Here is a 27202-nt window from a genome sequence, read left to right as displayed (position 1 = left end):
CTTGATCATTCATATTAACTTATTTACACCTTCCTTAACACTTATCAATCAATCAATATTGTTTATTGAGCAATTACCATGTGCAAAGCTCTGAACTAAGCACTTACCTAGGTATGCGTACCCACTCATTTATTGATTTTGAAGACTAGTTGTAAGCAGCTTGTGGACTGGGAACATAGCACTTTGTTATTCTGCAATTCCCAAGTGCTTAGAGAGCAGTGTAGCTCAGTGGAAAGAACATGGGCTTGGGAGTCAGAGGTCACAGGTTCAAATCCCCATTCAGCCACTTGTCAACTGTGTGACTTTGGGCAAGCCACTTCACTTCTCTGGGCCTCAGTTACCTCATCTGTAAAATGGGGATGAAGACTGTGAGCCCCACGTGGAACAATCTGATCACCCTGTATCTTCCCTGGCACTTAGAACAGTGCTTTGCACATAGTAAGTGCTTAACAGATGCCATAATTGTTATTATTGTTGCTGTGAGTACTGTGCACACACCAAGGGGCACTCAACAAATCTTATGGCTACTGGGCTTGGGAGTCACAGGTCATGGGTTCTACTCCCAGCTCTGCCACTTGTCAGCTGTGTGACCTTGGGCATGTCACTTAACTTCTCTGTGCCTCAATTACCTCATCTGTAAAATGGGCATGAAGGCTGTGAGCCCTACGTGGGACAACCTGATTACCTTGTATCTACCCCAGCGCTTAGAACGGTGCTTGGAACATGATAAGTGCTTAATAAATACCAACAGTCTTATTATTATTACTGTTGCTGCTGCTGCTACTACTACTACTGACGCTATTACCACTAGTATTATTCATTCATTCATTCAATCCTATTTTTTGAGCGCCGACTGTGTGCGGAGCACTGTACTAAGCACTTACCATTACTACTACTAATAATAATGTTGGTATTTGTTAAGCGCTTACTATGTGCAGAGCACAGTTCTAAGTGCTGGGGCAGATACAGGGTAATCAGGTTGTCCCACATGAGGCCCACAGTTAATCCCCATTTTACAGATGAGGTAACTGAGGCACTGAGAAGTTGAGTGACTTGCCCACAGTCACACAGCTGACAAGTGGCAGAGCCGGGATTTGAACCCCTGATCTCTGACTCCAAAGCCCGGGTTCTTTCCACTGAGCCATGCTGCTTCTCTACTACTACTTGTCCTATTACTACCACTATCAATCAATCAATCATATTTATTGAGCACTTACTCTGCGCAGAGTACTTTATTAAGTGCTTGGGAGAGTAATACTATTACTATTTCCATTACTATTACTATTAGTATCACTACTACTACTAGTAATAATGGTAATGATGGTATTTGTTAAGTGCTTACTATGTGCCAAGCACTGTTCTGAGCACTGGGATAGATGCAAGCTTATCAGGTTGTCCCACGTGGGGCTCATGGTCTTAATCTCCATTTTACAGATGAGGTAACTGAGGCCCAGAGAAGTGAAGTGACTTGCCCAAAGTCACACAGCTGATAAGTGGCGGAGCCAGAACTAGAACCCACGACTTTTGACCCAAGGCCGGGTTCTTTCCACTAAGCCGCACTGCTCTTTTTCTTCTACTACTACTACTTTCTATCCTTTCGCTTTGTTACCTATTTTAAATTTGGCAATTTGTAACTACTTGTCTTCTCCATTAAACTGTAGGAGGATATTGTGATCTTGGTATTTATAGTAATAATAATCAGGATAACAATAATTATAATAGTGGCATTTAAGCAATTATATGCCAAGCAAGGTACTAAGTACTGGGATAGATGCAAGATAGTCATGTGAGACAGTCCCTGTCTCACACACTGTAGCATCACCGTCTAAGAGGGAGAGAGTACAGGAATTGAATCTCCATTTCAGAGATGAGGAAACTGAAGCCAGGAGAAGTGAAGTGGCTTGCCCAAGATCAAAAGGCTGACAAGTTAAACGATGTTTTAAGCACTGGGGTGGATACAAGTTAATCAGGTCAGACACAGTCCCTGTCCCGCATGGGGCCCACAGTCTAGGTAGAAGGGAAAACAGGTATCAAATCCTATTTTACAGATGAGGAAACTGAGGCAAGGAGAAGTGAAGTGATTGCCCCAAGGTCACACAACAGGCAGGTGATGGAGCTGGGATTAGAACCCAGGTCCTTTGGTTCCCAGGCTCATGCACTTTCCGCTAGGCCACACTGCTTCTCTCTCCTTCCAAGTGTCTTGCACAGTGCTCTGTCCTCAGGAGACCCTTGATACAGTGCTCTGTAGGTAGTAGGTGGCTCAGGCCATGCTACCGATGTTGGCTACAATGAGAGGCTTCCGAGTCTGGGAAAGCCTTGGTCGCCATCTCTTCTAACAGGAGCCATAGCTCTCACCAGAGGCCATTGGAAAATCCATGGAGGGTTCTGGGGAGGGGAGGGACAAGTACGCTGAGAGACCTTTCAGGGAGAAGACAGAGAGTAGGAGACAGACAAGCAAGGAGACCAAAATAATAGCTTGGTGCGAACGGTAGATAAACCTCATGCACTGAAACACTGCCAAACTGAAAGCACAGTGTGTCCCAGAGTCATGACTCAAAACAATTCATTTAGCTGGTATGGAGAGTGGGCATTTTCAGGGCAGAGGGCAGGCGTTCTGGAAGGAGAAGGTAGGGGGAAGGGGAACGTGAGCAAATAAGATCTGAGCAGGGGCTGGGGCCGGCACCAGAAGCAGTCCCCCATCCCTGTCCTGGCCCAGTCCACAGGACACTGTGGCCGCCCTTGCAACATAGCCCACCACTCCAGCCACAAACAATAAATACCTTGCCCCCACTAACCTTACCTCACTACTCTCCTACTATTACCCAGCCCACACACTTCACGTCTCTAATGCCAACCTTCTCACTGTACCTCCATCTTGTCTACCTCGCCACCGACCCACTACCCATATCCTGCTTCTGGCCTGGAATGCACAAATTAGCACTCAATAAATACCGTCGATCGACTGATTGATTGATTGAAGTGCACCTCTGCAGTAGGCACAACCAAGTTGGATGCAAAGTGCATCCTGACTGTGAGGGCCGTTTGCCCTTTGGCTGGCTCCTTCCCCTTGGGATGAAACACAGCTCCTTCCTCTGCTGACCTCCAGGCACACCCAGGACGGTGCTTCGGGTCCAGCCCCCTCTCTCCTCTATCCCTCAGGCAGGTCAGATTAACGCTCTGTTCCTGGGCTCCCACAACAGCCACTTACTTAACGTTTTGGACACAGTCCAGATTTACTATCTGCCCCCTCCACAACAGCCAGGGAACTTTTTGTGGGGATGAGCAGAAACAGGCAAAGATCTGGTTTTAGAGAATTTTTTTCTAAGTCCCAGGACGCCAGACAACAGGATTTTCTTTTCAAACATTCTTAATTTGCTTCAATTACTTCTGCTCTGCAGGAAAAGTGGCTTGGATTCAGGAATGTCGAGGGGAGAGAATTGTATCCCAATTGAAATCTCCATGGTTTTCTGCAGTTGCCAAGCATTTCAGAGTGAGCGCCTCTCTGTTTTCAAGCCGCCCGGTTATGAAACTCCCCCACACTGCTCAGAATCCAACACAGCAAGGAAGATGGTGAACAATCCCCAGATCGCCAAGCGGCCTGCCGGTCTTCCAGAATCAGATTTGGGCAGCTGCCACGGCCAGCCCCGTGATCTAGAAAAAGGACCTCAAAGGCAAGGACCTCAAAAGTGAAAGGTTGAAATTGGGCCAGGCCCAGGATCATCTGGGGAGGGAACCGACTTCCTTGCAAAGTGGAAGTCAGCCTTTACTTCAGGGAGGCATCTGGGTGAAATCATTCATTTACCTAGGAAACCAGCGGGCTGCCATTAGTAGGACCCTGGCCTCAGGGAAAGGGCCCAGCCTGGGATAGTGATGACCTGGGTTCTAATCCCAGATCTTCCGCTTGACTAAGTGATCATAGGCAAGTCACTTGACTTCACTGGGCCTAGGTTTCCTCTTCTGTAAAATGTCAAATCTGTTCTCCCACCTACTTAGATTGTGAGCCCCATGTAGGACAGGGACTGTGTCTGACCTGATTATCTTGTAACTACCCCAGTGCTTAGCATGGTGCTTAGCATGCAGTAAACAATTAATACATACCACAATTAATTTACCATTTTGAACTGCAAATGGACCACTGCTTCTGTGGAGTTTTCTGGCAAGGGTTTGGCTTCTAGCCTTCAGAGTTTCACAGGGATCTGAGTCTAAGGGGATTACATTTTCTAGGTGAGAAGTAGCCTGACCTAGTGGAAAAGCAGGGGCCTGGGAGTCAGAAGACTTGGGTTCTAATCCCAGCTCTGCCAATTGTTTGCCACGTGACCTTGGGCAGTCACTTCACTTCTCTGTGTCTTAATTACCTTGTCTGTAAAATGGAGACTAAAATCTTCCTCCCTCCATCTTTAGACTGTGATTATCTTGCCTAACCCAGCACTTAAGACAGTGCTTGATACATAGTAAACACTTTAACAAATGCCATTTTTTTTAAAGATAATTGTACAGCTCTGAGAGCCTCACTAAAGACACCGTGTCACAGAGACAGATTCTGTCAGGGATATACTCTAGGGTGGACCTAAGAGGGAGCATGAAGCAATGGTCTTCAGTTTGTCCAACTGTCACATCTGCCATTAGCACATCAAATCGCTCGGCGGAAATCCAAACGGCAGTTGCTCTTTTCCCGGCGGAAAAAGAAAAGATGTTTCTTGGAATGTGACAGATGAAATGCTCCTGTCATAGGGATTCCGAAAAATAGCTGATAAACGGTTCTCTCAAGCTTGGATTGGTGGAACTTGGAGTGTACAAAGAGTGCCTGAGAGGTTTACAGAATCAACTGGCTTTCGGGCAGACCAACATTTAAGTAGGTTTCATCTGGAAAGAAACCATGAGCAAAGAAGCAAAAGAAGAGGTTTGTTCTGGAGGCGGATATGGTCACGGGATTTGTGAGCTGATTTTGTACCTAAGTGAAGTCACTAGGGACCTGGTGAATTCCTGCTCTCAAGCCAGATGATCTTCCTGACTCCCTTCCAGCTAGTAGGCCAAGGGAGACCTAGAAAGGACTCTAGACTGTAAGTTCCCTGAGGGTAGGGATTGTGTATTCCAACTCCTTTGTACTGTATTCTCCCAAGTGTACCCATTAAGAGCTCAATAAATTCCACTGATTGATTGATTGACCTGGGATTTCCTGGAAGGGAGGGAGGTAGGCCATTCCTGTTTAACTGAGGCCTTTGAGTTTCCTGGGCCGGAATTAGATGCAAGGTCCAGCGGGGCAAGGATCAGGCTTTGGTTGCACTCTCCCAAGCGTTCAGCACAGTGCTGAACTTCACAAGCGCTCAACAAAATCCACAGAGGTCATCCATGGTGATGGCGATGATGATGATGATAATGACGGGGCTGTTTTTTCCAAAAATGAGAAGTGCAGGGGTTGGGGTGGGGAGTGATGGTGAGGGATCCTTTTCTCTTTTCTTGCCGTGTGAGACGGATGGTTTTAAACTCTAGGCTTAATTCTCTCTTCCCAAGTGGTTCCTATAAGGCAATCTCACCCCAGTCTTCACCTCTACTGACTTCTCCACTCCACCATATCTGGGGGTTGAGGATGCTACCATTCTTTCAGATGTTTCCAAATTCTCTTCAGTCTTTCAATCTGGTCTATACTATGACCACCACTAGCCCTAGCAATATACCTTTAGTGCCTTTTTACCCTGGCCCTTTGGCTTTTCTGCCCCCCATCCCGCCTCCGGCCAAGCTCTTGCATCCAGATTTAGGGGGGTACTCCATTCCCTCCAGAGCTATAGCAGCCCTTCCAATGTTTACCAGTGCTGCCCACCTTCTGACTGAGGCTAGGAATCTTGCTCACCTCAGCACCCTGACTTCCACTGAGCCACTGCTGGAAGGAAATAGCTCTCCAGCAGCCAGGGGTTCCACAGAAACCAGCCAATAGAGAATGATAAGAGAAGGAAGAACATTTCCGAGCATGTCCCGTCCCCCCCCCCCGCCGCCCCCGCTCTTTCCTTCTCTCTCTCCTCTCCCTCTCTTTCTCTCTCTCAGCTCTGGGCCTGACTTCTTTGCTTGTCAGCAAATCTGCCCTCTGGACAAGATAAAGCTTTCATCACTCAAACGGTCATGGCAACACTAGATATAAACACCAGAGAAGAAAAGCGTCAAATACCTCCCGCACACGTAGCCGAGCAAGGCGTAAAACCCACATACTCCCAATCGTAAATGGCTCCGCTGTCCTGCCCTCGGGGAGGGAGAGAGGGCCCTGGGCAGGCCTGTAGGAGGCAGGGCTGTTCACCGGGCGGCCTGGGGCCATCACACTCCTCGTCGGGCAGCTCCGTGTCTGTCCGGCTGAAGGCAAGGAGGACGCGGCACCTCACAGCCCGCACCTGCACGCCGGGGCCACACGATGCACTGCAGGGGGACCACGGCTCAGGAAGAAACCTGCAGGAAAGCAGAGAAGCACACGTCCTCAGCACCAGGTGACGGCGCCCAGGCGACGGCACCCACCACTGAATGGGCCTGTAAACCTGTATGGCACCTTGCATTTTCAGCCTCGTCACACCTTACTCCTGCCTCACAACAGGGAGGAACAGTGATAAAGATGACAATAAAGATGGTATGTTTTACGCTGTTACTATATGCCAAGCCTGGTACTAGACACAAAACAATCAGGTTGGACTGGGGCTCACAGGCTAAGGGGGAAGGGAGAACAGGTATTGAATCCCCACCTGACAGATGAGGAAAATGAAGCATGGAGAAATGAAGTAACTCGCCCACGGTCACACAGCAGGAAATGGCAGATCTAGGGCTAGAATCCACATCCTCTGATTTCCGGGCTTGTGCCCTTTCCGCTAAGGCCACACTGCTCTTCTGCTCTCACTCAGTGAAACAGAGGCCCAGAGAGGTTGAGCAACTTGTCTGGGATCCCATGGCAGGACCGTGTCAGAGCTGGGTCTAGAACCCAGATCTTGAGACTCAGAGACGTACGGCTTCCATTGGATTGGGCTGACTCCACCATGCGGGATTCGGGAAGTTTGACAGGCAAGAGAGGCCAGTGATACTTTTGGTAGACTGTAAGCTCACTGTGGGTAGGGATTGTGTCGACCTCCTCTATAGTACTGTATTTTCCCAAGTTTTTAGAACAGTGCTTAGCACACAGTAAGCACTCCATAATTACCATTGACCCCTCTCAGGGTCATACCTGGAAAGTTTCCAGGACTCTACTGGTCTTGGCTACGGGAGGAAGAGTCAAGCAGAGCCATATCTATTTCTTTCCTAGCTTGGCCAGTGGCTAGCAAGTGGAAGGCAATCTGCTACAAGTCAAAACTCACTCGTGCTGGGCAACAGCTGCATGGGAGAGAGTCGAGGGCAGAGACTCAAGTGGTAATGGCAAACCACTTCTATATTTTTACCAAGAAAACTCTATGGATACACTACTGGAATGACTGCAGATGGAAAGCAGGGCGTTCTGGGAGAGATGGGTCTGTGGTACCGCTATGAGTTGGAAACAACTTGATGGCATAAGACAAGGCAATTACCGTTGATTAATGGCTTCATTCCAGCAATCACTTTTCTTGGGGCTGATTAAATGAAGACGTGTTCTGACCGACCCCTCACGAGTAAGGAGAAACTACTTGGAAAAACACTCTCTTTCATGGAAACATGGGGTCTTTAATCCTTGAGTCCCTAAGTTCTGCTCAGACCTCAGAGAGACAGCCATCATGATAAAGTTTTACTGTACTTGAAGTGCTTAGTACAGTGCTCTTCACACAGTAAGTGCTCAATAAACAAGATTGAGTGAATAAACACCATCGATTGTTTGGAAAGATTACTAAGAAAACAATTCATAATTTGGAATGACCCACTAAAGGTTCTACTGCAGCACGGAGAATTTGCCCAAACGTTTCCTCAAGCATTCTTCCTTGAGAAATGGAAGGTTTTCCTCTCCCCTTCTAACATAATGGAATCTTCGCTTCCCCTGGCAAAGGCCTTGGATATGGGAAAGGTATTATGTCACTCTGCGGAATAAATTACTAGCTACCTTATCCAGATTTTCCCTTTCAACCCTCACCCACTGGATTGAAAAACCAGACAGAACAGGTAGACTTGTGGTTAAGTTATGGCCCTAATGGACTTCATATGTCTGTCGAGAGTTGCAGGTTTATCACCGAATCAAAGAGAAGCCAGGCTGGCTGTTCCTGCCTAGACCCTTCGCCTCCCAGGCGGGGCGGGAGCAGGGACTGTCTTTAAGAATGCTCCCTGGCCCCCCAGCCCCCAGCACCAATGTTGCTCCTCACTCCGCGCTCCCGCTGGCCATGGAACTAACTATGCTGGAGGGAGAGAACCACGGATGGCACTCACTTCTTCAAATTTAGTTTCCGAGAAAAGTGCCCAACTACCGAAGAGCGCAAAATGGCTTCTAAATAACTGCCACGTAGGAGGGGTGGGGCCGACCAACAGGCCCAGAGGGTGCTGGCATGGGGAGAAGCTGCCCAGGGCATGGGATGGTGGGGAAGGGTGAATTACAGTCACTAGACAGGCAGGGACTACTGCTATCATTCATTCATTCATTCATTCAAACGTATTTATTGAGTGCTGTGTGCAAAGCACTGTATTAAGCGCTTAGAAAGTACAATTCAGCACTAAAGAGAGCAATCCCTTCCCATACCGGGCTTACAGTCTAGAAGGGGGAAAACAGACAACAAAACAAGTAAACAGACATCAATATAAATAAATAGAATTATAAACATATACATATAAGAGCTGTGGGGCACGGGGATGTGGGGGGAAGAGCAAAGGGAGCGAGTCGAGATGACACAGAAAGGAGGGGAAGTTGAGGAAATGGGGGACTTAGTCTGGGAAGGCCTCTTAGAGGAGGTGAGCCTTCAATAGGGCTTTGAAGGCGGGGAAAGAGTGATTGTTTGGTGGATTTTAGCAGGGAGGGCATTCCAGGACAGAAGTAAGATGTGGACCAGGGGTAGACGGTGGGACAGGTGAGATGGAGGCAAAGTGAGAAGGTTAGCACCAGGGCAGAGGAGTATGCGGGCTGGGATGGAGAAAGGGAGAAGCGAGGTAAGAAGGGGTAAAGTGATGGAGAGCTTTGAAGCTAACAGTGAGGAGTTTTTGTCAGATAAAGAGGTTGATAGGCAAACACTGGAGATTTTTGAGGAGATGGGTGACACGTTCAGGATGTTTCTGCAGAAAGATAATCCGGGCAGCGGCGTGAAGTACGGCCTCGTGGTCCCTATCTCAAGACCCTAGCACCAGGCCCTGCCCAGAAAACTTATGTCCATATCCTTGTACTTAACTATGTCCCCCTCTGTAATTCATTTTAATGTCTGTCTTCCCTTCTAGACTGGAAGTTCCTTGTGGGCAGGGATCCCGTCTATCAGCTCTATTTTAATGTTCTTTTCCAAGCACTTAGTACCGTTCTCTGCACACAGTCAGCACTCAATAAATACCTTGATTGATTGATTGATTGATTGATTGTTAGTAAGCCCTCAACTCTGGACTGCGAGTTCACTGTGGGCAGGGAACGTATCTACCAACTCTATTGTGTTGTACTCTTCCCAAGCACTTAGTACAGTGTTCTGCACACAGTAGGCACTCAAAAAATATCACTGATGATGATGATGAATGATGGGTGCCCTCCCCAACCACCCCCAATCCCAGCCCACCCACTCCGCTGGAGGAGCTTCCCAACAGACAGAGGAAGGAAGAGTCTGCTATAGATTTACTTACCTTTTGTATTTATTCAATCAGTGGTATTTATTGAGCACTTTCTGTGGGCAGAAGAAGGAAGAGTCTGCGATAGATTCACTTACTTTGGTATTTATTCAATCAGTGGTATTTATTGAGCACTTACTGTGGGCAATGCCCTCAGGGAGCTGCCAATCGACTGGAAGATGGAAGATGGGCATTAAAATAAATTACAGACAGGGAAGCAGCAGAGTATAAGTGCTGTGTCCAGACTGGTTAGAGAGTAGGACAGTAGTAGTGTACATTAGTGACACAGAAGGGAGGGAGAAAAGGGTGAAGAGATGAGAGGTTAGTCAGGGAAGGTTTTTAAGTACTTACTATGTATCTAGTAGTAACAGGAAGAGGAGGAGTAATAGTATTTATTGAGAATACTATAATATTGAAAAGCAGTGGAAAGAGGACAGGCCTGAGAGTCAGAGGACCTGGGTTCTAATCCAGGCACTGACAATGTAAACTTGATGTGGGCAGGGAATGTGTCTGTTTATTGTTCTATTGTACTCTCCCAAGCGCTTAGTACAGTCCTCTGCACATAGTAAGTGCTTAATAAATATGATTGAATGAATTGCCTGCTGAGTGACCTCGGACAAGTTGCCTACCTTCTCTGTGCCTCAGTTTCTTCATCTGTAAAATGGGGTTTAAATACCTGTTCTCACTTCTACTTAGACTATGAGCCCTGTGTGGGACAGGAACTGTGTCTAATCTGATTAGCTGGAATCTACCCCAGATTTTAGAACAGTACTTGACACATAGCATGGGCTTAATAAATACCATAGTCATTATTAAGTATTCAGTTTGCACTGTTTTAGGCATTTGGAAAGTTCCCTGCCTTCACCCCAGTGGAGGAGACAAACAATAATAATAATCATGGTATTTTTTAAGCCCTCACCATGTGACAAGCACTGCGGTCAGTTTTGGGAGAGGGATAATACAATCAGATCAGACACAGTCCCTATCCACCTGGGGTCCGCAGCATAAGAGGGAGAGAGAAAATGTATTTCCTTTCTGAGGCGCACAGAAGTTAAGTGACTTGTCCAAGTCCACACAGCAAGCAAGTGACAGATCCAAGATTAGAGCCCAGTTCTCCTGTGTTCTGGTCCTGTGCTCTTTCCTTTAGATTATGCAAGTATTTACAGTTAGAGGCCAAAGTTGATAACTGAGGACACATCTATATGTGAGTGCTAAGGAGGGCAGAGATAAGTTCATAAGCGCTATTATTATGCCAAGCACCAGGGTAGATGATCGAATCAGAGGCAGTTCCTCTCCTACATGGGACTCACAAACTAAGAGGAAGTAGTAATGATATTTCCTCGCTCTCTTCTTTCTTGCTCAGCCAACCTTCTGCCTGTGCCTCGTTCTTGACTCTCCTACCTCTGACCCCTAGCTCACACTGTTCCTCCAGGTTATAACACCCATCCCAAATCTACCAAACTACGGGCCTCCCAATATTTCCAGTACTCTACCAGTCTCAACTATGGGAGGGAGAGTCAAGCAGAGACATATCCATTCCATTCCTTGCTTGGGCAGTGGCTAGCAAATGGAAGGCCATCTGCTACAAGTCAAAATTCACCCGTTCTGGGCAGCAGCAGCATGGGAGAGAGTCGAGAGAGGAGACTGAAGTTAACTGCCTGGAAGGAGGCATTTTTACCAAGAAAATTATACAGCTACACTACCAGAATGATTGCAGATGGGGTGGTGGGGTGCGTTCTGGGAGAGATGAGTCCATGGCTTCGCTAGATGACTCAACAGCATATGACAGATTCTAAATATTTTCAATACATTCGAATGACTGATTGATGGGCTGGTGGTTGCCCCCATTAAGAATATAACCTCTCTGTGGGCATGGAAAGCATCACTTACACATTGTCTGCAGTGGGTGCTCAGGAAATACTTTTACTGTCATCTCCCCACTCCTTAAAACCTTCAGCAGTCTGTCATCCACTTCTGTATCAAACGGATTCCTCACCACTGGCTTTAAAGTGCTCAATCAGCGCTCTCCATTTGCTTCACTCCTCTAACACCTGCCTACTTTCTGTACCTCTACTTTTTCTCTCTTGAAGAGTATCCCTTGTCCCTGTTCTCCCTCCGGCCTGGAACTCCCTTTCCTTTCCTTTCTGACCACTCACCACTCTCCCCACCTTCAAAACTCTTCTAAAATCACATCTCCTCCAAGAAGATTAATTTCCCTCTACCTGCCCTCTCCTCTGCATCACCTAGACACTTAGATCTGTACCCCCAAAGCATTTAATATTCAAGCCAACCTCAGCCTCCAGTACTTATGTACATTTCTGTAATTTATTTTAATGTCTGACTCCCCCGTAGACTAAGTTTCTTATGGGCAGGGAAGATGCCTATCAACAATGTTGTACTTATTTATTTGTATTAATGTCTGTCTAGCCCTCTAGATGGTAAGCTTGTTGTGGGTAGGGAATGTGTCTGTATATTGTTATACTGAACTCTCCAAAGTGCTTAGGCCTGCAAATACCATTGGTTGACTGATTGATTAGAAAAGCCTCTTTGTTTCTGGGTCCTTGTCAAACATGGACAAGGTTTACTCCTGTCTCCCTTATGCAAACCCAGCAGAAGCTTGGACAGAACTCCTATCTTACTGACAGGGGAAGATTTGACTCTGAGGGACCGGCTGGAGCTGATGCCCCCTTGGGGGAGGGGGGTCATTTGGACCTCCCACGGTCCAAAGAATACATTCCTTAAAAATCTCTCTGAACGCGTTATCTGGACACGAGAAAATAGTCTGTTGGCTCAAAAGGTGAGCCACTTACAGGGAATCAGACCCAATTCTGGGATGAGCCAGCCAAGTGCACTAAAGCACCCAAAACTCATATTCGGGGCATTCTTCTGAATCTTTCCGTGCTTTTGTTTGGAAGGAAACGCTGAAGCCCACTGTGGCATTTTTAATTAACTCCCAAATTGTGACTGGATTGAAGCCGATCCGGCAGTATAGAGATTCCCTGTTGAATCTGAGCATCTGCAATCAGATCTCAAACTACAGAGTGAAAAATGGGCCTTGGACAGCCTTGGGAATGCCTGCTCGGGTTGGGGGGGGGTGGTGGAGGGGTGTGTGTGTGTGTGTGTGTGTGTGTGTTGGGGGAGGGTAGGGGGCAATCCCTACTTCCTTGGAGGTTTCACTCACCGGGTCATGGGGGGAGAGTCGGCATCAGAAGGCAACCAGGCAGAGACACAGGGCTGAGTTGGGGCCATGAGAGCCTCATACTCCTACACTCTCTCTGGGGAATGGGGGAATTTCCTGTAGGCTTGTTTAACCTCCCACCCCTCTCTCTGCCTGGATGACTCAGATGAAGCAACGTGGCTCAGTGGAAAGAGTCAGAGGCTTGGGAGTCAGGGGTCGTGGGTTCTAATCCCGGCTTCATCATTTTTCAGCTGTGTGACTTTGGGCAAGTCACTTCACTTCTCTGGACCTCAGTTCCCTCATCTGTAAAATGGGGATTAAGACTGTAAGCCCCACGTGGGACAACCTGATCACCTTGTATCTACCTCAGTGCTCAGAACAGTGCTTGGCACATTGTAAGCACTTAACAAATACCATCATTATTATAATTATTATTATTCCCCACCACCAGGATCAGAAGGACTACCTGCTTCCTGACTAGGGTCCTTCTCCACTGTCTTCCCCCCACATTGGGCCAATCCAAACCCTGCTTCCTGCTGGTCTTGGAAGGGGAGAGGTCTGTTCCCGAGCCTTTGCTCAGAGGCAGTGGTCTGTGGGCCTGACAGAGCCCTCATGGGCCCACTCCTTCCGGCCATCACCAGTACCAACATTTGTATCCTCCCCCAGTAGTGGCACTTGGGCAGAAATGTGCTATGTGCCGAATACTGTGCTCAGATCATCAGTGAGGAGTGGACTCCCCGGCTCTTAGGGGGTGTGCTTCCCAGATCATCAGGTCGGACAGAGTGCTTGTCTCACCTGAGGCTCCAGACTAAGCAGGAGGGAGAAGAGTTACAGATGAGGAAACTGTGGCATGGAGAAATTGAATGACTTATCCAAGGTCATGCAGCTGGCAAGTGGCGAAGCTATGATGAGGACCCAGGCCTCTTGACTCAGGCCTCTGCTCTTTCCACTAGACGCCCCCCTGCTGCTTCGTAGCTACATAGATGTTTAGTCTGTCATACTACATATCTTTTTATTTGTTTCTAATTAGTTTCTCTTTGCATCTTCCATGCTGCAGATCTGCTCTTTTGTCTCTAATCTGTCTTCTTAATAACACCTATTTTTTCAGCCACTGTTTTGGCGATTTTCATAGCGACCTCAGTTTAGGTGTCCAGTCTCTGCACTCAGCAAGCACAGCACTCTGACCAGAGAAAGTGGTCAGTAGATGCTCAGTCTATCTTGGTGACAGGAATAGTCTTCATAATTAGTTCTCTTCGATTCTGACAACTTTTCCTAGTTTCAAATCTATTATTCCACCCTACTTAGCTGAGATCAGCTCCATCTCACAAATATTTGTTAGCATCGAGGAGCAATACAGCCTATTGGAAAGCAAACTGGTCTGAGGGCCAGAGGACTTGGGTTCTAATCCCAGCTTCACCACTTACCTGCTCTGTGATCTCGGGTAAGGCACTTAACTTCTCTGAGTCTCAGATCTGTGTCTGATCTGATTAGCTTGTATTTACCCCAGGGCTTAGAACAGTACTTGATACATAGTAAGCATTTGAAAATACCAAAATTATTGATTAGTACTTATGTGATACTTCAATCAATCAATAGTATTTCTTCTGCACTTACTGTATGCAGAGCACTCTACTAAGCGTATAATAGAATTGAGACATGATCCCTGCCCTCAAGGAGTTTTCCATCATGGGAGAGACATGCAATAAAATAAACTAAAGCCAGATGGAAGAAGGAAAAGGGAATATGTACAGGCAATATGTATAGGTTATTTGTTAAAGGTTTACTATGTTCCAGGCATTGTACTAAGCCCTGGGATGGATACAAGCTACTCACTTGGACACAGTCCATGTCCCACATGGAGCATACAGTCTTATGTCCCATTTTGAAAGGAGTTAGAGTTTAAGCAATAAGAAGTGTAAATATGCACAGAAGTGTAATGGCAAGTTGTGACGGTGCAAAAATGCTCAAGTGATTTTTTGGGTGGTTAAAATTGAGATATAAACATAAGTTTGGACATTCATCAGTGAAGGCGCCCTGGAAGAGATGTGACTTCAAAAGGACTTTGAAGATGGGGAGAGCTGTGGTCTGTTAGACGAGAAAGGAGGAAGGTGAGGAGGTGGTTTTAGGTAGAGGGGAGGGCTTGAGCAAGAAATCAGTGGTGAGAGAGATGAGAACAATGCAAGGTGAGCAGATTAGCTTAGAAGAACAAAGAGGGTTAATTGGAATGAAGTGAGAGGTAGGATAAGGCGCAGAGAAACTGAGTATCTTAAAGCCAATGGTCAGAGTGCTGCGCTTGTGGTGTGCAGAGACTGGACACTTAAACTGATGACCCTATGAAAATCACCAAAACAGTGGCTGAAAGAATAGGTATTATTAAGAAGATACATAGATTGGAGACAAAAGAGCAGATCTGCAGCATGGACGATGCAAAGAGAAACAAATTAGAAAGAAATAAACAGATATGTAGTATGACAGAATAAACAGATATGTAGCTACCAAGTAGCAGGGGGCTCTAGTGGAAAGAGCAGAGGCCTGAGTCAAGAGGCCTGGGTTCTCATCATAGCTTCCTCAGTTGCCAGCTGCATCACCGTGGATAAGTGTCTGCTTGATTAGGAGACAAATGGGCAAACTTTGGAGGTTTTTGAGGAGCGGGGAGATGTGTGCAGAATGTCGCTTTAAAAAAATGATCAAGGCAGCAGAGTGAAGTATGGACTGGAGAGGGGAGTGCCCTGGAGGCAGGGAGATCAGTGAGGAGGCTGATGCAGGTGCAAAGCCCAGATACGATAAGTGACTGGACCAGATTGGTGGCTATTTGGATGGAAAGAACAGGCAGATCCTGGGAAGGAAAAAAGAATAAGATTTAATGACTGGTTGAATGGGGGGGTTGAAAGAGAAGGAGGAATCAAAAATAATGACAATATTATGAGTGTGAGAGATGGGGAAGCTGGTGGTGTCAACTGTGATGAGAAAGTTAGGTGGAAGAAGAGGGTTTGGGATGGAAGGTGAAGAGTTCGGTTTTGGACATGTTGAGCTTGTGGTGCCAGAGGGACATCCAGGTAGAGAGCCATCCTGGGGAAAGGAGGAAACAGGAGGTTGCAGAGAAGGAGAGAGGTCACAGCTAGTGAGGTAGATTTGGGAGCCGTCTGCACAGAGGTGATAGTTGAAACCATGGGAAGTGAGGGTAAAGTGAGAATCAGAATGGCCTAATGGAACAAGCCTGGGCCTGGGAGTCAGAGGACCTGGATTCTAATTTTGGCTCCACCACTTGTCTGCTGTGGGACCTTGGACAAGTCACTTTACTTCTCTTTAACCTCAGTTACCTCATCTGTAAAATGTTAATAAAATACTCCTCCCTCCAATTTAGACTGTGAACCACATGTGGGACAGGGACTGTGTCCAACCTTATTATCTTGCATCTATCCCAGTGATTAGTACAGTGCAGAACTTCAGAAGCAGCATGGTCTAATGGGAAGAGAACGGTCCTGGGAGTCACAGGACCTGGGTTCTATTCCCAGCTCCTCAGCTTGGAGCTGTGGGATCTTGGGTAAGTCACTTAACCTCTCTGTACCTTAGTTCCCTCATATAGGAATTCAACACCTGTTCTCCCCCCTACTTAGATTGTGACTCCTATTTGGACCAGATTACTTTGCATCTACCCCAACCCTTAGTACGATGAGTGGTTGGCGCATAGGAAGGGCTTAAAAAATATCGCCACAATTATTACAATTATCATCATTATTACAGTGTCTGACACTTAGTAAGTGCTTAACAAAAACTGTTAAAAAAGGGGGGAGAGAAAAGAGAAGGGGATATTTTTACGTTAGCACTTACTCCAACGCCAAGAGCATGGACAGCTCTCAATAAACACAGGCTGATGGAGTGGTTTTAGTGAGAACATTTCCAGGTAATTTTGATGATTTTGGCTTAATTTCTCCCACTCAAGTTGCAAGCGGGTACTCTGACATAAATTCTCCAAAATCTGGCCCATCCCACACCAGAGAGTAAAAAGTTGTTTAAAATTAAATGCCTTAAAGGGAATTTTTGACAAATTCCAATAGTCAATTTTTCCAAAGGTTGTGTACCCATCTAAAATCTTAGTGTTTGACCATAATGATTCTTTCCACTCCAGAGGGTTTGGAAGCATTCTGGGCAGAGCCTGGGACCACTGGGAGCAGGTCATGGAAGCACAATGGCCTACAGTGGCAGAGCACTTCGGATGGAGAGGAGGAGGCTGGATGGCTGCCCAGCAGGGGCCCAATTCCAATTGGGTTCTCAGATCACACCTCCAGATTGAAGCTAGGGTTCGGTGGCCCCAAGCTCAAGGCTTGGTGGGAGGGTGCTCTCCAAGTCATAAAATTGGGACCAGCACTGCAAGAATAGAGGGGACTTATTCCTCTTGATCCTGCTTGGAGGCAGTTTCCTCCTCCGACAGCTGCTGATTGGTTCTGCTGGATACTGGCTGGTCTGCACTTGACCATCATCACTTTCTTCATCAAAGCTCAGGCAGAGGACACTGTCTTCTCTGAGTTGTCTTCTATTCGGGCTGAAAAGTCCCTGCCCTTTCAATCAATCCTCATGAGGGAGCTTCTTTTATCCCTGATGATCCTGTCTGCTATTCTCTGCCCTATTTTTTTAATGGTACTTGTTAAGCACTTAGTATCTGGAAGGCACTGGGGTAGATTTTAGCTCATCAGGTTGGACACAGTCACTGTCCCACACGGGGCTCAGTCTTAAATCTCCATTTTGCAGATGTTGCAATTGAAGCAGAGAGAAATGAAGTGACTCTCTCAAGATCACCCAGGAAAGTAGTGGAACCGGTATTAGAAACCAGGTCCTCTGACTCATAGGCCCTTGCTCCATATTACCATTATACTACCATTAATTGCTATAGTAATGATAATGATATTAACAATAATAGTATTCATTAAGCACTTATTTTGTGCCAGGCACTGTACTAACTGATATGAGAAGCAGCGTGGCTCAGTGGAAAGAGCCTGGGCTTGGGAGTCAGAGGTCATGTGTTCTAATCCCCGCTCTGCCACTTTTCAGCTGTGTGACCTTTGGTAAATCACTTAACTTCTCTGTGCCTCAGTTACCTCATCTGTAAAATGGGGATGAAGACTGTGAACCCTACGTGGGACAACCTGATTACCTGGTATCTACCCCAGCACTTAGAACAGTGCTGGGCACATAATAAGTGCTTAACAAATACCAACATGATTATTATTATATGAGATAATGAGATATGAAATAATCAGGTCGGTTACATTCCTGTCTCACACAGGACTCACAGTCTTAATCCCCATTTTTCAGATGAGGTAACTGAGGCACAGAGAAGTTAAGTGACCTGCCCAAGGTTACACAGCCAACAAATGGCAGAGTAGGGATTAAAATCCAGGTCCTTCTGACTCCCAGGCCCATATTCTTTCCACTAGACCACACTGACTTCTCATATTCTTAATACTAATAATACAAGTAATAACTGCATTTGTTTAGGTCTTACTAAAATAATAATAATTGTGGTATTAAGCACTTACTATGTTAAGCACCTTTTCAGGGTCGCACCTGGACAGTTTCTAGTACTCTACCATTCTTCACTATGAGAGGGAGAGTCAAGCAGAGGCCTACTCATTCCATTCCTAGCTTGGCCAGTGGCTAGCAAGTGGAAGGCAATCTGCTACAAGCCAAAACTCACCTGTGCTGGGCAGCAGCAGCAGGGGGAGGGCGGAGACTCAGGTTTACTGCACAGAAGGCAGAAATGGTAAGCCGCTTTCGTATTTTTCCCAAGAAAACTGAATGGATACAGTAGCAGAACGATTGCAGATGGAGGTGGGGCGTTCTGAGAGAGATGTGTCCATGGTGTCGCTATGGGTCGGAGACGACTCGACAGCATAAGACAAGACAAATGTGTCAGCACTGTCCTAGCTGTAGGGTAGATACAAGTCCATCGGGTTGGATACAGTCTCTGTCCCACATGGGATTCACAGTCTAAGTAGGATGGAGAATGGGAATTGAATCCCCATTTTATAGGTGAGGAAACAGGTTCAGAGGAGTTAAGTGATTTGGCCAAGGCCAAAGAGCAGGCATGTGGAGGAGCCCGAAGTAATAATTTAGCAGCTAGAAAGGGTAACAGCACTTCCCAAATGCCAGAGTGGTGAAGCTTCTGGCAGAATCCACTCCCAACTCCACATTCACATTCCCAAGGAAACCCATGGGCTCTCCTGGAGCCTCAGGGAGTGGATGGGCCCAGGAGCAACTAAGCTCAGGTGGCCCTGGAGGGGAATACCTCAGCCCTGTGTTCTGTCCATCCAGAGCGCAGCCAGACTGTGGGGATCCCTGAAATGCAGGCGGAACCCCAAGGCCAGGGCAGGGCAGAGTTGACCACCCCTACCACAACAACCACCCTGACCGCAATACCTCCTGTCAAAGCTCTTTGTGGGCAGGGATCGTGTCTCCCAACTCTATTGTATTGTACTCTCCCAAGGGCTTATTACAGTGCTTTGCACACAGTAAGTGCTCAACAAATACCACTGATTGATTGATTGACTGTCCAGGTGCTGCCTCTTCCAATTGGCACACCCAGCAACATCTTAGGTTTCTGGAAAAACATATCGATGTCCATGGATTCTAAATTTATCTTATTTCCTTGGCTGCTTTTTTTTTTCAGAGCGGCAGCCCAGTCTTTACAGAGACACTGAGAGTCCCACTGAGATTCAGACAGCCCATGGGGGAGGGAACCTTACTATGATGTTGCCTATTGACTGTCAACACATTCCACAACAGAAGATGAAAAAGGTCAAAATGACATTTTTTTTGGCACAACTTGACAAGCAGTCGTTTCTGTGTTCCTAATAAAAGAGGCTTTTGCACATTCCCCAGCCCTGCAAGTTCAGAACCCTGGCCGTGGTAGACCACAGAGGCAGAAATATTTATCTTGCCCGGCCTGTCTTGTCCCTTCTGGAGCGTGGGGATTTGAGACACAGCTGCATTTATTCTCTTATTCATTATCAACTGCCCTGCTGCTCAGAAGCAGAGGAGACGGCGGTAATAAAAGGATGAACGAGAAGCTGAGATTTTATGTTGCGGTTTGAGCTGGGATAAGTGGAAAACAAAAATGACTTAGAACTGGTGGCAGTGTCCCAGTGGTTTGCCTGAAGCCAATTCCGCGAGCAAAGTTGAACCCACCCAGGCAGGGGGTGGGGAAGTTGGAAAGGGGTGAGGGAAGTGGGAGGGAGAAGAGAAAGTGGGAGAAGGTGGGGATGGTGGGAAGGGGTGGGGAAGATGGGATGGAGCAGAAAGGCAGAAAGGAGTGAGATGGTGGGAGGGGGCAGAGAAGATGGTGGGGGATAATAAAAATAATAATGATGGTATTTGTCAAGTGCTTGCTATGTGCCAAGCACTATTCTAAGCCCTGGGTAGATACAAGGTAATCAGGTTATTTCACGTGGGGCTCACAGACTTAATCCCTATTTTACAGATGAGGTTACTGAGGCACAGAAAGGGAAGTGGCTTGCTCAAGGTCACACAGCAGACAAGTGACAGAGCCGAGATATGTAAGATACCGAATAACATACATCTGCTTTTAGCCCCCTTAGTTAGGCCATAGCAGACACAACATGCAGAACTTGCATTGTTAGCCCTTAACATAATGGAAATTTTATATTGAAGACCATTTGAACCAATTTAACAAGTAAGGATGAACAAACAAATCCCATTTTTTGGTGCATTCAATATGTAATATTCAGCAATTAAATCTGTACTTTGTGTGCTGCTGTTCTCTTAGTAGACTCCTTAAGGTCAATAGTTGACAAAGTTTCTCAGACTAACCCTATTTTAGTTAACTTTTTAAAATCCATTTAAGGAGAGGAAAACTCCAGATTCAATGATCATTCCAAGTTTCCCTTCCAATCTTAATACTACCTTTACCAACAATATTCCTTTACACCAAATTTTAATATTCCAGTTTATCAATAATTATACAAAGGACCAACGTTCTTCTGTACATTTTCTTTTCACCACATATTTGGTTAATTCCATAGTGAACATGTCGAGGCAAGCTTCCTTATTCAAAGCACCACATTTCTCTCTCTCTCTCTCTCTCTCTCTCTCTCTCTCTCTCTCTCTATATATATATATTCCAAATGCATCAAGATGTCTATTTGTATTTGATTTGTTTATACATCTCTTTAACAAATTTAGCAAAATCTAATGCAGTAGCTTTCAGAAATATTGAAATCTGAGCTGGGATAAGTGGGGAACAAAAATAACTAATCCCATTACTCCTATGGTCATTCCTAGGCTGGGAGAAAAATGGCCAATTCTCTTCCAGTTACCTCTACTGTAGTTTCTAGAGGGAGGTGCCTTAGATTTAGGAGGGCAACCATCCAATTGAGGGAGGCAACCCTTTCCTAGAGGGAGGTGCCTTCTCTCAAAGAATTCCCTTTTGATCTTCCATCCTGATTCTCAATTCCCTTTTGATCTTCCATCCTGATAGCTCTGGCACTGAAGGCAAATTGGTTAAATTTCCTTCCCCCATGCCTTAACTGCAAATTTCTTCCAAGTAACTGGGTGATTTCATGAATAGCTGAGAGAAGGGAGAAGAATTTAAAACTAGCCAGTACTGATTGAATGCTGTACTGAGCGCTTGGGAGAGTATAATACAATCAATGAATGGTATTTATTGAGCACTTGCTGTATGCAGCACACTGTCCTACACTAGAAACTCCTGAAGAGTAGCCATGGTTGTGCTGAATCCTCTCAAGAGCTGACCACACAACTGTGCTCAAAAAATGCCCTCCATGGGAAACTGTCCATACTGAAGTGCTCCACACAATACAGGATGGACAGGAAGTCGGTCCAGAGAAGCAGTGTGGCCTAGTGGATAAAGTTCGGCCCCAGGAGGCTGAAGGACCTGTATTTTAATCTCAGCTCTACCATTTGTCTGCTGTTTGGCCTTAGGCAAGTCACTTCTCTGCGCCCCAGTTACCTCATCTGTAAAATGGGTATTAAGACTGTGAGCCCCTCACGGGACAGGGACTGCATCTAACCTGATTAGCTTGTATCTCCCCCAACACTTAACAAATGCTATAGTTATTGCTATTATTAACGCTTTTGCTCTGCACAGTAAATGATGGACAGGAGGTCAGTTCACAGCTCCTACTTAAGCTTGTCTAGACTGTAAACTCCTTGTGGACAGGGAATGTGTCTGTTTATTGTTAAATTGTAATCTCCCAAGTGCTTAGTACAGTGCTCTGCACACAGTAAGCGTTCAATAAATGCCTTTGACTGACCGACTGACACCATGTCCAACCTGATTCGCCTTTATCTTTCTCAGTGCTTCGAAGTGCTTGGCACATAGTAAGCGCTTAGAAAATACCACAGACACACATACACACACACACACAAAAAGACCCTGACCCCAGAGCTCCATTTGGCAGAACTCTTGGGTCCCAAACCCAGCAAGGGGTAGCTCAACCGCAAACCACTTGACTGAACAGATTCCCTCACAGAATTCTTAGAAAAGGCACTGGACTCACGCAGGGTCATCTGAGGCAGCTTGTGTCTCCTCTAGCTCCTGGGCTTGTTTAGTCCAGGGTGACTTAGCTTCCACCGGACTTTTTTCTAGAAAGGGAAAATGAATGACGGAGCCTGTTAGTGTATTTATTCCAGTCAATTACCTTAAATAAAAATTCCCTCCTCAAAGTCAGATTAGCATATGCTGTGCTCCAAGGAGCGCCCTGCTGTTATGTGCACATAACTACTGGACATATACAATCACGACGCATCCATTGCTGGGTCATATACATGTATGATCATTGTGTGTGCCTATGAATAAGGCCACTGTACAATCATATCCACTTTATAGGTACAGACCTGATCACAGTGTATCCATGAAAGTAAACACTCTTAGCCACTGTATGTATATGGTCCCTGCACGTCTATGACCACTGAGAAACAGCATGGCCTAGTGGATAAAACGCAGGCCTGGGAGTCTGAGGGACCTGGGGACCTGGGGTTCTGTTCCCGACTCTGCCACTTGTCTGCTTGGGTGGCTTGGGTAAGTCACTTCATTTCTCTGGGCCTCAGTTCCCTCAGTGGAAGATGAGAATGAAGACTTGAGCCCCATGTGGGACATGGACTAGGTCCAAACTGATTAGCTTGTACCTACCCTAGTATTTAGTATAGGGCCTAGTGCATAGAAAGAGCTTAACAAATACTACACTAGAGAAGCAGTGTGGCTTAGTGGAAAGAGCACGGGCTTGGGAGTCAGAGGTCAGGGTTCGAATCCCGGGTCTGCCACTTGTCAGGTGTGTGACTGTGGGCAAGTCACTTAACTTCTCTGTGCCTCAGTTATCTCATCTGTAAAATGGGGATTAAGACTGTGAGCCCCACGTGGGACAACCTGATTACCTTGTATCTACCTCAGTGCTTAGAACAGTGCTTTGCATATAGTAAGCTCTGAACAAATACCAACATATATTAACATTTACCTACATTGCAATATGGACTTAATTTGGGAAGCAGCATGGCTCAGTGGAAAGAGCCCGGGCTGGGAGTCAGAGATCATGGGTTCGAACCCCAGCTCTGCCACTTGTCAGCTGTGTGACCGTGGGCAAGTCACTTCACTTCCCTGTGCCTCAGTTCCCTCATCTGTAAAATGGGGATTAAGACTGTGAGCCTCACGTGGGACAACCTGATTACCCTGTGTCTACCCCAACACTTAGAACAGTGCTCTGCACATAGTAAGCGCTTAACAAAGACCAACATTATTATTACAGTTATTACTATAGAATGAAGCTCATTGTGAGCAGGGAATGTGTCTATTTATATACTGTACTCTCCCAAGCACTCGTAAGCACTTAACAAATACCATTATCATTATTATTATTATAGTACGTGCACACAGTAAGCACTCGATAAATACAAGTGACTGACTTATTTTTACATGAGTTTTGTATATGCACAGTTATTACGGGACTGATAGCTATCACCACATCCAGGAATACATTCTGCTAACCTCCCATTTTTCAGGCTGGAAATATTCAGGTTTCATGAATTAATCAATCCAAGGTATTTATTGAGTTTTTACTGTGTACAGAGCACTGTGCTAAGCACTTGGGAGAATATGGTACAATAGAGTGGGTGGACTCATTCTCCACTCTCAGGGAGCCAAATAGCTGCTAATTTTTAGGAGCAGACAGGGTAGGAAGGCCTAAGGAAAGCGGCTTCAGTTCAGGTCGCCTCACCCAGGACTTCTCAGATGCTCAGAGACCAAAAGAGCATTTTTTTGAACAATCGGACAGCCAAATAGGGGGAAGCTGGTTGTGGCCCGTCTCCATGGCTGTCAACTGGATCCTCATTTATTCATTCATTAATCGTATTTATTGAGTGCTTAACATGTGCAGTACTAAGCATTTGGAAAGTTCAATTTGGCAACAAATAGAGACAATCCCTACCCAACAACGGGCTCACAGGGGAGAAGGGGGGAGACAGAGAGACAGCAAAACGAAACAAAACAAGTAGACAGGCATCAATAACATCAATATAAATAAATAGATCTATACACATGACTAATAGAATAAATAGAATAATAAATTTGTACATATATACACAAGTGCCATTGGACAAGGAGAGGGATAGAGTAGAGGGAGGGAGTCGGGGCGATGGGGAGGGGAGAAGGAGCAGAGGAAAAGGAGGCTCAGTCTGGGAAGGCCTCCCAGAGGACGTGAGCTTACCTCACCACATCGCCCTCCCGCAGTACTGTCCAACCTGATTAGCTTGTACCCCAGTGCTTAGTACAGTGCCTGGCCTCCAGTGTTGCTCTTTGGGACTTGCAGGAATGGTTGTGGTGGTCGCGGGAGGTGGTGTGCTCTCAGTTCCCAAGAATTCTCCCTGCCTCCCTTCTTTGGCCTGGGCATGGGCTGGACATGGAGCAAGAGAAAGCTACGGGGAAGCCCCATCCTCCCACTGCACAATCCCACCCTAACTTGGGCCAGGTGGACCCCTGGAACAGACCCTGTGTCTCATAGCCTAGTGGATAGAGCTGGGGCCTGGGAGTCAGAAGGACCTGGGTTCTAATCCCAGCTCTGCCACTTGTCTGCTGTGTGACCTTGGGTAAATCACTTAAGTTTTCTATGCCTCAGTTATCTCATCTCTAAAATGGGGATTAAGACTGGGAACCCCATGTAGGACAGGGACTCTGTCCAACTTGGTAAGCTTGTATCTACCCCAGTGCTTAGTACGTGCCTGACACATAGTAAGAGCTTAACAAATACTATAAAACCCCACCAAAACTGGGCCCCTAATGCCCAAAGTGGACTTCCTGAGGCTGCCTGTGATCCATGAGGATTCCTAAGGGTCTATGGGACAGTTCCGACCTGTGATCCTCGGGTTAACTGTGACTCACTCAGAGGAGGGGGCTCTCATGGCCTCAGCCACCATGGCCACTGAGCAGGGTGAGGGCCTTTAAGCAGCATCCCAACCCGACCGGAGCTAGTGATAGCCGAGTCCAATAGGCACTACTGGTTGACTGTAATGGTGCCAGTCCAGCTCCCTGGCTCCTTGGGCCCTGACCCCCTCCTAGCCATTTTTTATGGAATTTGCTAAGCACTTACTATGTGCCAAGCACTATACTAAGCACTGGGGTAGATATAAACTAATCAGGTTGGGGACAGTCCCTGTCCCACATGGAGAGCACAGCCTCATTTTACAGATGAGGCTCAGAGAAGTGAACTGACTTGCCCAAGGTCACAAAGCTGATAGGTTTCGGAGCTGGAATCAGAACTCGGGTCCTTTCTACTCCCATGCTTCTTCCCCGACCCCTTCCCATGGATGCCCCTCCCGACATCCTCAGCTATCGCCGGCATAGGAACACTCTGAAAATGGCAGAGGGGGAAACAGAGAAACCAGAATGATGGTTGCCAGGGAAGGAATGTTGTTATAAATCGCACTAATCACTTTGACTTCCATGCAGGGCTCCACACCCGGTGGGTGTTCAATAAATGCTATTGATCGACTGGTAAATGATAATGTTTTCTAACTATTCTATTCAAATATGTGCTTACTAATTGACTTTATTTCCTTGTTACAATGTTACAATTTCCTTGTTACAATTCTTAAATACTATTTAAGAATCATAAGAAAGTCTGTCCACCATCAAAGCTCTCCTAAAATCTCTTCTGCTTCAGAAATCCTTCTCCAATTAATTCACAACACTCCAGTCACATCCATCAGTAATTTATTCAATATATTAATGCCTGTCTTTCCCTCTAGATTGAAAGATCACTGTGGGCGGGAAATGTGTCTGTTTAACGTTACATTGAACTCACTCAAGCGCTCAGCATAGTGCTCTGCACACAGTAAGCACTCAATAAATTTGATTGAATGAATTAATGAATCAACCAAGACCTCCATCTTTAGCATATTGGCCTTGGAGAAAGAGGTTTCCTGAATCTCAGCCTACTGCTGATATTGCTGCTGATATGTATTTTTATTTACTTATTTATATATTCACTTGAAATACACCATTTCATCTTATTTCAGTATAGCCTAATTAATTTCTGCTATAATCTTGATCTCTTTCCGGCTCCCACTAAGCAGCGTGGCTCAGTGGAAAGAGCTTGGGCTTGGGAGTCAGAGGTCATGGGTTCCAACCCAGCTCTGCCACCTGTCAGCTGTATGACTGTGGGCAAGTAACTTAACTTCTCTATGCCTCAGTGACCTCATCTGTAAAATGGGGATGAAGACTGTGAGCCTCACGTGGGACAACCTGATTACCCTGTATCTGCTCTGCACATAGTAAGCGCTTAACAAATACCAACATTATTATTATTATTATGTGTCCCCTGTTAGATTAGAATACTCTGTAAAGAAGGAAACTCATATCTTACTTCTGCGCTACTCTCAGGTTTTATCACGCTGTTTAGCTGTAGGCACTTGAAACTGACTTGAAACTGACAGCAAGTCACGCTGATCAATTAATTCTACTTTTAGGAACGATTGCACAGATGACTAATTATACTACTTAAACATGCATAGTCTGATCGTTAATTTACTAATCCATTAAACCTCACAAACAGAAAAATGACACTGCTCAGACGCCTCAATTCTATCTTTCCTAATGGAGTCTTTACCTTTACTGACAAGAAGCAGCGTGGCTCAGGGGAAAGAGCCCGGGCTTTGGAGTCAGAGGTCATGAGTTCGAATCCCGCCTCTGCCACTTGTCAGCTGTGTGACTATGGGCAAGTCTCTTAACTTCTCTGTGCCTCAGTTCCCTCATCTGTAAAATGGGGATTAACTGTGAGCCCC

General features: G+C 46.2%; 1 protein-coding gene across 2 annotated transcripts in view; it reads right to left on the bottom strand.

Moving 5' to 3' along the window:
* ADAMTSL3 (ADAMTS like 3) overlaps positions 1–27202 on the bottom strand; it is a 349633-nt gene that overhangs the window by 57128 nt on the left and 265303 nt on the right. For both annotated transcript variants that reach the window (XM_029066196.2, XM_029066195.2), the window contains exons 15-16: positions 22432–22516; positions 6161–6432 (exon numbers count right to left, since the gene is read on the bottom strand). In XM_029066196.2, the coding sequence (XP_028922029.1) occupies positions 6161–6432; positions 22432–22516 (357 nt within the window). The remainder of the gene's footprint in view (positions 1–6160; positions 6433–22431; positions 22517–27202) is intronic.

This window comes from Ornithorhynchus anatinus, chromosome 5, assembly GCF_004115215.2.
Source record: "Ornithorhynchus anatinus isolate Pmale09 chromosome 5, mOrnAna1.pri.v4, whole genome shotgun sequence".
Classification (NCBI taxonomy): Eukaryota; Metazoa; Chordata; class Mammalia; order Monotremata; family Ornithorhynchidae; genus Ornithorhynchus; species Ornithorhynchus anatinus.
This window is presented reverse-complemented; position numbering and strand designations above follow the sequence as displayed.